General features: G+C 42.0%; 2 protein-coding genes across 2 annotated transcripts; both read left to right on the top strand.

Annotated features, from left to right (window-relative positions):
* Positions 1-5,574: 5,574 nt before the first annotated feature.
* On the top strand, positions 5,575-7,014 carry LOC125582929. Its single transcript, XM_048749388.1, has one exon. It carries the CDS (start codon positions 5,575-5,577, stop codon positions 7,012-7,014), a length of 1,440 nt encoding a protein of 479 aa, XP_048605345.1.
* A 1,182-nt stretch (positions 7,015-8,196) lies between these two features.
* LOC106427738 (gibberellin 2-beta-dioxygenase 1-like) lies at positions 8,197-10,353 on the top strand. Its single transcript, XM_013868455.3, has 4 exons — positions 8,197-8,583; position 8,678; positions 8,963-9,319; positions 10,070-10,353. The coding sequence occupies exons 1-4, from the start codon at positions 8,213-8,215 to the stop codon at positions 10,328-10,330; spliced, it is 990 nt and encodes a 329-aa protein (XP_013723909.1). The 5' UTR covers positions 8,197-8,212; the 3' UTR covers positions 10,331-10,353.
* The last annotated feature ends 2,314 nt before the right edge of the window (positions 10,354-12,667 follow it).

The raw sequence follows: 12,667 nt of genomic DNA, 5'->3' as shown, positions 1-12,667 counted from the left end.
TGCTGCTCCGGAGTCTTTCTTCAAGTACTGCCCTCTACAAATACCTTCTCATATCCCAACATCAAGTATCCTACGATGTCTCGCCGTCTGACAGCTGCAGAGAAAGGGAAAGGTCTCCTCCACGCACCGCCGGAACGAAAGCGCATTCGAGCCCCAGAAATCGATACATCTGCCCTCATCCAAGCGAACTCACTCACAATCATTGGACGTCTCACCAATCCTCAGGCGCAGAGTGTGAGTGATGTCGTCTCTGGTCTTCCCCGTCGGTGGAATCTCGAAGGACCAATCACAGGAGTGGATCTTGGACATTCCTGCTTCCAGTTTCGCCTCAGCTCGGAGAAGAATCTCAAAGAAGTCCTTGCCAATCGCCCTTACCACCATAATAACTGGATGCTCATCCTACAAAGGTGGGAACCTGTTATTTCCAACTCCTTCCCATCTGAGATCCCCTTTTGGATTAAACTACAAGGTCTGCCCCTACACTTCTGGCATCAACAAATGATCTACAACATTGGCTACGAACTGGGCACTTTAGATCACTATGAGATCACAAAGACGTCAGCAAGGATGCGAGTGCTGATGGATGGTCTCAGCCCACTTATCATGGATATTCTATCGTAGACTACAACTCAGGGGAAGAAAGCCTGGTGACTTTCGAATACGAAGGCCTTAAGAACCATTGCTCGATCTGCTACCGTCTGTCTCACCTAGCTCAGGATTTCCCTTTCTGAGCCCCTCCCCCCGAGCCCATTGAGCCGATGGTCCCAAGCATCCCTTCCTTGGACAGAAAGGAGGTACTACCCGGCGACCATATAGTGGATGCTCAGGTCTCGGCTTACCCTATAAGGACCCATGTTGATGCGCCACGAATCAGCAGCAGAAACAAATCAAGATGTTTTGGCTTATGGGTTTGCGATTAATCGAGATGAGCTTGAAGTATATTGCAAATGTGTTTATGAACATGTATCCGCTTAAAGAAAGAAAGGCCCAACAAGAAATTATAAGTGATGGTCGTATAATATATCAATCTGACGGCAATTCAGAGACTGTCGACCATGTGGAAGCACGAGATCAGCCAAAGAGTTTGGCGACCACAATCTTTCAATTTCGGTCAAGTCAAGACATTTATGATTTTTGGTCAATTCAAGGTCTTTGGTCAAGTCTTCCTTGTTTTTATAAGTTGCTAATTTCTATGTTTGACTAGTCTTTTGTATTCCAACCTTTTGTATGCTTTGCCTATTATATAAAGGCCATTTGATCAATGAAATAAAATAAGCTTTGATTATTATTTTTGGAACCTTGAGATGGATTCTCACTTCTTTCTTGGTGTGGTTAGCTCCAAGTAAACACATCTTTCCCTTTGGACTTGTGCGTCATATCAAGCAACAGATCGAGATTGCTTCTTTGTTGGACCGGTGCGTCACATCCGGCAACAAATTGTCTTCGGGAATATCAGCAGCCTTCCGCATCTGCTGTGCGACCCTTTAATCCACCATTTCTTCCTTTGTTGGACTTGTGTGTCATATCAAGCAACAATCGAAGCTCGGTAGTATCAAGAGACTCTCCCCCCCTCTTGTGTCACCATTCAATCCACCAGTTCTCCCTTTTGGCGAGTTCATATCCTTAAGTCCGATTGAGTGATCCTTTCCCTAATTTAGGACGTATCACATGTTCCCCTCAATGACACGGTCTCTCAGGAGTCTGATCGCTTGCAAGCCTTCTCTACGAGACTTGACAGACACAGCAGACCCTTTGGAGATAGGGTATCTGCTGTCACTAATGGAGCTCGCCCCCTAAGAAACAAAATCACACCAAGTATCCCTCAGAAGCTATCAGGACATGAGAGGTCCAACAGGCATGGGAACAAAGTCAACGGCCCCAGTTTTTACATGAAGGCTCAGTACCGCAACAGAGCAGATGATAGGAGGAGCTACGGGGCCTCTCGAGAAGGACACTACCTAGAAGGAAACGAGGACACAGCCCTGGAAAGGGAAAGGAGGAACCACAATCAAAGAAATGTATCCCCCCAGTTTCCCCCAGGTCAACTACAAGCAACCTCCCCTTCATACACTACCAACAGAGCCCCTCGCCGTTCGGGCGCAGAAAGGCAGGGCAATAGTTCTTATCAAGTGGCTAGGACAAATGTTGCTACAGGCAACTCTGATGAACAGGAGACACCAAGACAAGTGGAAGGTGACCTCCTGCCTAGTGACTACCAACAAGAGGGTGCGGTTCTCCCACGACCCCCTCTGGAGCGTGCCTTGATCTTCCCGGAGCTCCCCCCACCTCGATCGATCCCGACGACAGAAGAGGTTATGGAGGAGCTTATAGAAGCATCCCATCAGTATGTTAATCATCCGGACCCTATTGAAAGAGAAGCGCATATACAACGAGTCTTAGAAACAAACGCACAAGGGATTATGGAAGAGACAGCAGCACGTATCATTGTGTCTGCAACGACTCAGTCACCTGCACAACAACTCATCTGTTTCCAACCGGAGGGAAGAATCTACAGATCGACGGGCTAGGAAATCTCTTTTTCAAATGGTGCTGAACGAGAATCAGCATCAATGGTTCCATCTGAAAATGTAACCTTAAGGTCAGCGCATCCGCCTCGCACAAAGAAAAACAGTGGAGCCTCTAGATGCCTCATGGGGGCAAATCTCAGGAAGCACAACTTAACTTTGATGCAACGCTCGCCAGCTACTCGCCAACAGGCTGAGGATAATCAATTGTCTACCCCAGCTAATGGATCAAGAATAAGACACGGCCGACGCCCAACTGACACATCTTCGCAGAATAACGTGCCGGTGGACCAAGAAGTGCAACAGCCAAGAAGAGGAGAATCTCGCAACCACTCATCTCAAGAAGATGAAAGCCGGGCACATCAACAACAGACTCCATCGAGATCGCGACGAAACAGAAGAACTCAGGATAACCTCAGGGAACAGGTAGATTTTCACCACCTAGCTCCGGATCTTCCTTAGTTGTTGTAAGCTGGAACTGTTGCGGGCTGGGGAACCCCGACACAGTCCATCGTATCAAGGACATGTGTAAATCCATATGTCCACATATTCTGTTCCTCATGGAGACCAAGAACCCGGATTCCTTTGTGTTGAACAAACTCGCACCTCTTCATTATGATAACCATTTTCTCGTCTCTCCTCACAGTCCGGGGGTGGAGGACTAGCCCTCTTTTGGTCCCAAGAAGTAACCGTCTCTATTTTCGCTCAGTCTCACAATTACCTGGACTCGCTTGTTACTTTCAAGGGTAACAGTTTCCACATGACTTTTGTGTACGGAGAACCGAAGATCCCCCGTCGGCAAGGAGTATGGGATGCGATCTCATCTCTTGCAGCGAATAGAGCATCTCCTTGGCTTCTCACAGGAGACTTCAATGAAATTCTCGACAACTCCGAAAAGTCGGGCGGCCCGGCACGGCCGGAACGGACCTTCCTAGCTTTTCGTGAGTTCCTAGCTCTTAATGACCTCTTCGATCTCAAGCATACGGGTAATCATCTGTCTTGGCGAGGAAGGAGAGGCCAACACTTGGTTCACAGCCGTCTTGATAGGACCTTAGCTAACAGTGCCTGGTATGACGCATTTCCTCAAGGATGCAGTCATTACTTAAGATTCGAAGGCTCCGATCATCGTCCGGTATTCTAAGCTTTTGATGCCACACGGAGGAACCAAGGAAAGATTTTTCGGTTCGATAGACGTCTAAAGGATGTCGAGGAAGTCCGACAGCTGATTGAACACACATGGAACGCCTCCTCAGACCTATCGGTCGCTCTTCGCCTAGGCGCTTGCAGGAGAGCCATTGTTCAGTGGAGCAGAATCCACCACGCTAATAGTCGACAGACCATAGAAGCGCTGAGACAGAGGCTAGACATGGCCATGTCAAATGACGTCCCCGATGAGACAGTCGCAAGCATAAATAAGGAACTCCTTGAAGCCTACAAAGCCGAGGAAGCTTTCTGGAAACAAAGAAGTAGAATGCTATGGTTGACTTTGGGCGACAAAAATACAGGGTACTTCCATGCAGTTGCAAAAGGGCGGAAAGCTCGTAATAGGCTTACAATGTTGGAGGATGCGAGTGGTACCTCAGTTTATGAGGGAGAGCAGATCGCTAAGGAGATAGCACGGTACTTTGCGGAGATATTTACGACCACTGGAACAGACAGAGAGATGATTGAGGATATTATCTCCCGAGGCCTGTCTCCGTCGATTACTCCAGAGACCAACGAAACACTGACCGCTCTCCCATCCGCCATGGAGGTTAAAAAGGCCCTCTTTGCCATTCATCCAGACAAGGCGCCGGGGCCTGATGGCTTCTCAGCCTCCTTCTTTCAAGCTAACTGGACGGCAATTGGTCCAGCTATAGTCTCGGAAGTTCGCGCCTTCTTCTCGTCAGGGTTAATGCCGGCATCAATCAACATGACTCAGGTCCGCCTCATTCCGAAAAGCAGTGATGCTCTAAAGGTCTCAGATTTTTGGCCAATCGCCTTGTGCAACGTCTACTATAAGATCATCTCAAAGATTCTCTCCCTACGACTCCGGCCAGTCCTTGGATCGATAATCTCTGAGAACCAATCAGTTTTTTTACCGGGACGATCTATTGCGGATAATGTCCTCATCACACATGAGATTCTCCATTATCTCAAAGGATCGGAGGCAAAGAAACATTGCTACCTAGCGGTAAAAACAAATATGAGCAAAGCCTATGATAGGCTAGAATGGAGCTTTATCCGGTTGGTCTTTGAGAGGTTGGGCTTTGCTAGAGAATAGATCAATTTGGTCATGCAGTGCATAGAGACAGTGATCTATTCCTTCTTGGTCAATGACTCAGCCCACGGCGCAGTTACACCGCAAAGGGGTATCCGACAAGGGGATCATCTGTCTCCGTATATCTTTATCATTTGTGGAGAAGTACTCTCGGGCCTGTGTCGGGCAGGACAACGGAGTGGAGAGCTCACTGGGGTGAAGATTGGACATCATTGCCCACGTATCAACCACTTGCTCTTTGCCGATGATACGATTTTCTTCACAAAAGCCACCACCGGAAGCTGCGAATCATTTGCGCTGATCCTGAGAGATTATGAGAAAGCTTCGGGTCAATGGATAAATGCTGCTAAATCGTATATCTCCTTCTCGTCAAGGACGCCACAGGAGACCCGATCACGGGTCAAACTTATCCTTGGCATTGATAAAGAAGGAGGAGTCGGCAAGTATCTTGGTCTACCCAAACTCATTACCAGAAGGAAGCGGGATCTCTTCTCCTCTATAGTCGACATAATCAGACTCCGGGCGGCCTCATGGTCTACACGTCGGTTGTCTCCAGCCAAAAAGCTTACAATGCTAAAGTTCGTGCTTTCGGCCATCCCTACGTACACTATGTCCTGTTTCCCACTGCCCATTGGATTATGTAAGCAAATCCAGTCAGTCCTCACTTGATTCTGGTGGGACGCGGATCCCTCGGTGCGTAAACTATGTTGGGTAGCATGGGCTTCCTTAACGCAACACAAGAGTGATGGGGGCTTGGGCTTCAGATATATCTTGGATTCCAATACGGCTATGCTGGCTAAGAACGCCTGGCGGATACTGACGTCCCCGGATTGTCTCCTAGCGCGCCTGTTACTAGGAAAATACTGCTTCAATACGAGCTTCCTCACGTCTCCTTGTCCTACCTCGGCGTCTCACGGCTGGCGAGGTGTAATTGCGGGACTTAATCTTCTTAAGCTGCAGCTTGGTAAGGCAATCGGAAATGGGAACTCTACCAAGGTCTGGAATGACTCCTGGATCTCGACGACCTCTCACATCGTCGTCTACGGTCCACCAACAGAGGCTACAAGAGATCTCTACATCTCTGACCTCCTACTTCGAGGAACAGGTGAGTGGAACCGCCACATGGTAGAGGCTGTTCTTCCCGAACTAGCTGAGGATATCTACCAAATCAAACCGAGTATTTTCCAAGTTGAGGACACCTTTTGCTGGCAGAAGACAAAGTCCGGTATCTATAGCGTCAAATCCGGATATTACGCAATGCGCGAAGATCAAAGGAATCAACATCAACAACATCTCCCTGTGGCTACTTTTGACTGGCAGAAGTTCATCTGGCGTGAAACGACATCACCGAAACTGAAAATCTTCCTGTGGAGGTTGTGTCGGGGAGCTCTCCCACTCGGGGCAAACCTTCGTAGTCGGGGAATCAACACGCCGGGCCTCTGCCCTCACTGCAACGAGGATGAAACGGCGATGCACCTGTTTTTGCTATGTCCTTTTGCGGCTCAGGTGTGGGAAAGAGCCCCTTACGTTACCCAGCCTAACTTCTCTGATGCGAAAACACTCCATGATGCCTTTCTGCTCATGTCGACAATGGTGAGTCTCCCGCCCACAGGGGTGTCAACGTGCCTCACCTCCTGGCTTCTGTGGAATATATGGACTGCTCGGAACTTGCTAGTCTTCGAAAACAGACAGATCCCGGCGACTACCGTGGTTTCCAAGGCATGCTCTTCTGGTCGTGAATGGTTACAGGCACAGGTGCCGACATCCACACAATTGCGACCTGCTCTCTTAGAGTTCGAAATCCCGCCAACACGAATGGACGTGACGCTCTGCAATTCTGATGCGGCGTGGTCGTCGGCAAACCACCGAGCGGGTCTTGGCTGGTGTTTCACGGATCTACAATCTACTGTTATCCAGGAACAATCCCGCGCACTGGCACATATCTCCTCCCCCCTCGTAGCGGAAGCGCTGGCTATGAGGGAAGCAATGCTGGAAGCTAAGCGCCTATCTCTAACAAAAGTCTGGTTCCGAACCGACTCACGGGAGCTCGCGAGAGCTATCTTCTCGGAGTCTTATCGGGTGGAGCTCTTCGGGGTTCTCATGGATATCGAGATTCTATCATCATCCTTTATCTTTTGTTTTATTTCCTTTGTTGGGCGAGAGTACAATGTTGCAGCTGATTCCCTAGCGAAAGCTGCACTCTCTTGTTCCTCCCCCGCCTTGTATTGAATCCTTGGTTTAGATATATTAATGCATTTCAGTTGACAAAAAAAAAAGGTAAAGATATATATATTTTTGGTGACAGAGAGAACACTCGGATCCATTCGAAGCCATACCGTGCACATCTTATCTGAAGTTGTTTGTCTTGTTGGTGGAGACAGTATCAAAACAATATATCTCGTATTTTTAAGACCGTTATTCGTTGCGAACATTGACGTACATAGATAAAAAGATTAATTTAGTTGGTCTAGTTAGATTCATCGAACGGGTTAAATGGAGAACGAGGGTCAGTTTGGATATGGACGTTTGAGTTTTGATATGCAATTCACGAAAAAGACAATTAGAAAAAACAAATTATTGAACGAATTTACTAATAATACTCTCTCTATTTCTTAAAGTGTGATGTTTTAGAGTTTTATTTTTGTTTCAAAAACCATCGTTTGGTGTTTTTAATGCAAAATTTTAAGTATATGTTCATTTTTAGCTTCATTATATTAGTGTATTAATTAGAGAGAGAAATATATTTAGTGTGTGAATAAAAGATAAAATAAAGTTGGTAAATAATTTTTTAATATACATGAAATTTTTTGAAGTGCCACTTTTACCAAAAATAGAGGGTGTATACGTAACAGTCATGAAAGCTCATATGCCTATGGCTCTCAAATTAATATTTTATGTTGAAAAGATATTTATGTTTTTATCTAGAACAAATTACCTTAAAATATAGATTACCTCCACGATAAACCAACAAAAGAACAAGCAAACCAGAAAAATGACACGACGAAAGCAATTTAAAAGTTTATACTACTATTTAGCAAAATGATAATGAATGACGACGCTTTCAATATTTTCCCCCAAAATCAATTTTATTGATGTCGATACACTAAAGACAAAACAGTTGAATTTATTAGCTTGAATTTTTGAATAGTTTGATGATCCTATTCGTACGTAAGAGCATGATTAACCCATATTCTTAATTTGAGATTTTTAACTCATAATGTGACACTTTTTTTTATACTTTTCGGCTGAGAATCTAATAGCCGAATCTAAAAACCTCACTTTAAAAGTCTGGATTAATCATGGTCTACGCTTTTTATCCTCTCCTCGGCTATATATACCGCACACGCATTACTCGGATGTCTCATCCTTCAAAGCTATTAAAAGGGACACCAGAAAAGGAAAATCTCTGAAACATACATTTATAGCAATGACGGTATCGTCTAAACTGGTCGAAGTACCAAAATCCGGATTTTCTTCAATCCCGGTTATAGATATCTCTGACCCGGAATCCAAACACGACATGGAAAAAGCCTGTGAAGACTTTGGATTCTTCAAGGTGATCAACCATAGCGTTTCTTCGGAGCTAGTCTCTGTTTTGGATCACGAGGCCGTCGAGTTCTTCTCATTGCCTACGTCCCAGAAAACCCAAGTCGCAGGTTATCCCTTTGGATACGGGAAGAGAGCGATTGGTCGCAGTGGGGACGTTGGTTGGGTTGAGTACTTGTTGATGAATGCTAATCTTGATTTCGGTTCCCATCCATTCCCTCCGGGTCTCTTGCAAAACCCCGAAACTTTCAGGTTGGACTCGACGTGATTTTTTTAATAATGATTAAGAGGTTTTGGGTTTTTGTCAATACTTTTCCTAGGGCAAAACTTAAGAGCATGTAAAAAGAGTACACTTTTCTCAACCGAAATCGAACATTATGATCTTTATTAAGTGATCGAAGAGTTTTAGCCATTATGTCATATCTTTGTTGGTGTTGTCCATGTTCCGTCTCTTTCTAGTTCATTTTTTTCCTCTGTTTAGAGTTCATGTTCCGTCTTTTTCTTTGTCTGTTTGTTTGTTACTTTTATAGTATAATGTAATGTTATGTGACTCCATCTTTTTCACTGTTTCCCGTTTTAAAACTCACAGTCAACTCTTCTTCTTTTTTCACACTCGACTCTCGTTCTGGAGAATGCATTGTTGGAGTACACAAAATCAGTGAGGAAAATGACATGCGATGTTTTGGAGATGATGACTGATGGGTTAGGGATCAAACCGAGGAACACACATAGCAAGCTTGTCTCTGGTGAAAACACTGACTCCATATTCAGGCTTAATCACTATCCACCATGCCCTCTTATCAACAACAATAATACCAATGGTAGCAACATTGTGATCGGTTTTGGCGAACACACCGATCCTCAGATCATCTCTGTCTTAAGATCTAATAACACTTGCGGTCTCCAAATCAATCTATCTGACGGCTCCTGGATTTCTGTCCCTTCAGATCCCTCCTCCTTCTTCTTCAACGTCTCCGACTCTCTCCAGGTTTGTCTCAATCCTTAACTACATCTTTGCTTATAAAAGCATTATTATTAGAGGTCTTTCAATTACAACTAGAGTCTTTCATCAAAAATAATAATATTTTAGTAAGAGAATCAGTCAACAGCTTAAGAAACTCTAGTTGAGAGATTCTTGATGCGGATGGTAGATCATGATTAACCCGAGTTCTTAATTTGGAGTTCTTAACTCATAATTTGACATAATTATTTTTTTTACACTTTTCGGATAAGAGCCGACTCTTATATCTTTTATTTAATAGACGGTTCTTAGCTTTTCTTAGTTAAAAGCTAAGAAAGACTAAAAAACGGTTCTTATTCAAAGTTAAAAATTTCACCCTAAAAAACCCCATTAAACATGCGTTGGTCACATAGCACCCTTATTGGTATAGTATCTAAAAGTAGGTTTTCCTAAGTTTTATATTGATATTTTAATGTATTTTGATTATTTAGTTAACTTTTATTTTTTATTGTAAAATTAAACCATTTATTACCTACAGACATGTATGACAAAAACATAAAAGGAGATTCTGATCAGTCCGCTGCAGAGATACTATCATTTATTCTCTCTCCAATTTTTTTTCTCTCTCCAACTGTTTTGTATTTTATTATTTCTAATTGCTTAGATACCCTGTTAAAATTTAACTGATGGAGCTGCTATAATAGTTAAGTATCTTTCTTCCATATTATAGACCAATAGATCTAAACTTTTGTTTTTGTTTTGGTGCTGATCATGCAGGTGTTGACAAATGGGAGGTTTAAGAGCGTTAAGCATAGGGTATTAGCGAACAGCAGGAAATCTAGGGTTTCTATGATTTACTTCGCTGGACCTTCGTTAACTCAGAGAATCGCTCCCTTGACTTGTCTCATTGACAATGAAGACGAGAGTTTGTACGAAGAGTTCACTTGGTCTGAATATAAAAACTCTACCTATAACTCTAGATTGTCTGATAATAGGCTTCAGCCATTTGAAAAGAAAGCTGTATCATTGAATGATTGATAGGTTATGTTCGTGATTTGTTGTTCTTAGTGTGCCATATATATATACATGTATGTTTTAAGTTAATGTTAATCTAATAATTGAAAAAGACAAAAAATCCAATAATTGAAAAGATGTTACTGTTTTTGTTTTCTACTGTCAGTATTCCACTAAAAATAAAATAAATGGCACATGTTTTTTCCAACAATTATCTAAGAATTAACAAAATATGCTTGCATATTCCGATATGTAATTATTGAAATAATTGTTACTCAATAACTAGAATTAAACGCGATTTATAGCTTTGTAAAATCTGTTTGAATTTGTTATCCATTTTGATTCGATCTAAAAAATAGATATTGGCAACTGTACAGATCAAATCAAATTAAATTGTAATGTCCGCTTAATATACAACAAACCACAATTACTACAATGTTGAAAGAGGGACATCATCTACTTTAATCTAATATATGCATAAATATATGTATGTATATATAAAGCTATATATAAATAATATAACTTTTTACATTTTACAAATTTTACAATATTTTCATTTAATGAATTAATTATTTAGTTACAGATTATTTTACAAAAATTAAATTAATATTTAAATTAATTTAGTATAAATATTGTTATATGCTAACAACTTATAACAGTAATAACAGTAATAACAGTAATAAGAAATAGATAAAGACATCACAACCGAAAATCTCAATGCTAAACGTGGACTGTGGTCCGAAAAGTAGATTTGGGCACCAAAATTTTTTGAAAATGGAATCATTCTTTTGAAGGAAAGTGAGTCGTCGGTGAATTGACAAATTCACATGCATGGGACCGACATGGACATCTCCAACAAGTTTTATTTTTATTTTCTTAAATAAACACTTTCTGCGAACGACTTTAAACAGCATAAGCACTTGATATTTTGTATCGGATATACGACAAACCTATTTATAGTTTATTAAAATATTGATTTGGTCAAAGTTAAAAGAAAATAAACTGCGTACACTGTTACTTGGATTGGGGACATGGGACATGGGACATGGGACATGGGACATGGGACATGGGACATGGGACATGGGACATGGGACATGGGACATGGGCCATGGGACATGGGCCATGGGAGCTGCATTATTAGTCAGAAAAAAAAATCTGAAGAGATTGAACCGAACAGATTACAGATCCGTATGGACCCTATTCGTTATGAAACTTAAAACAGAAACAATTCGTTAAAAGACGTAAACCAGTTTCAATGTAAACCGGTTCCAACTTTGTAAACCGGAAGGCGGTCCGGCTAACGAGATAGATGCGCTTGAAAACAAACCCAACCTTTTTCTACTAAAACTGAAAATACTGTTTTTCTTTTATTTCTTCATATAGGAACCCCCAAACATTATGAAGTGATCAATCATCATCACATTCAGACACATGAGTCTCCATTACTACCCTACTTATCGCCAAGAAACTTCAGCTGGTGCACTTGTGGTCGTGGCATGAACTTCTGCTAAAGACACAGCCATAGCCATCATCATCTGCTCCTTAAAACTCTCTGGAGAAATGACCAGAGGAGGAGGAAAGCTTTGGAAGCTCTCGCCGTTCATGTAAGAACTTACATAGCTGTTGCTCTCTGTTTCTCCCATCTCGGTGTTTTGCATGGTAATGATTATGATGCTGCCGATGATGATAGTGTAAGATTAACTTTTATGATTTCAATTATGAAATCTACCCCAAGACCATAATCTAGATTTAGTTTAATTCAAGCCTAACACATTTCTAAAGAAGATAGAAACACTAACCTTGATCCATGCTTGGATGCAATTCCACTTGATCTTCTCCTCTTTAACCTTCTCCTTTTGGTGATTTCCTTGATGGACAAGAAATCCCAAAGCTTCCTTAATCTCTCCTTTTGATAAATCTTATTGTTGTGTGTTTTAGAAAGACTCTTTCCTTATGTACAAGTCAAACAACTTACAAGTCACTTTTATAATAATCAAAGAGATGTGTCTTAACCAACACAACTCTCGGACATAATACTTCAACGCAACCCTTCACTATTTTAACCGCACAAGTGCTAAATAATGTATCATCATATATATTAAATCTATGGTAACATATTCCATTATTATTACCATTTACATATACATATATATGATCATGAGATTAAGGACATTTATATATATATATATAAGGTAAAGTTATCAATACACCCGAATTCTAACTCATTAATCGAAACCGATCCATCACGGTATCGTCTTTTATATTAGAATCTAAAAACATTAATATGAACTTGAACTTTATATTAAACCAATAGATACATAGGTCACATAGAATATAAAATATTCTTACATTCTCCCACTT

Source organism: Brassica napus, chromosome C3 (assembly GCF_020379485.1).
Source record: "Brassica napus cultivar Da-Ae chromosome C3, Da-Ae, whole genome shotgun sequence".
Classification (NCBI taxonomy): Eukaryota; Viridiplantae; Streptophyta; class Magnoliopsida; order Brassicales; family Brassicaceae; genus Brassica; species Brassica napus.
The sequence above is the reverse complement of the archived record's forward strand: the minus strand, read 5'-3'. Positions and strand labels throughout refer to the sequence as shown.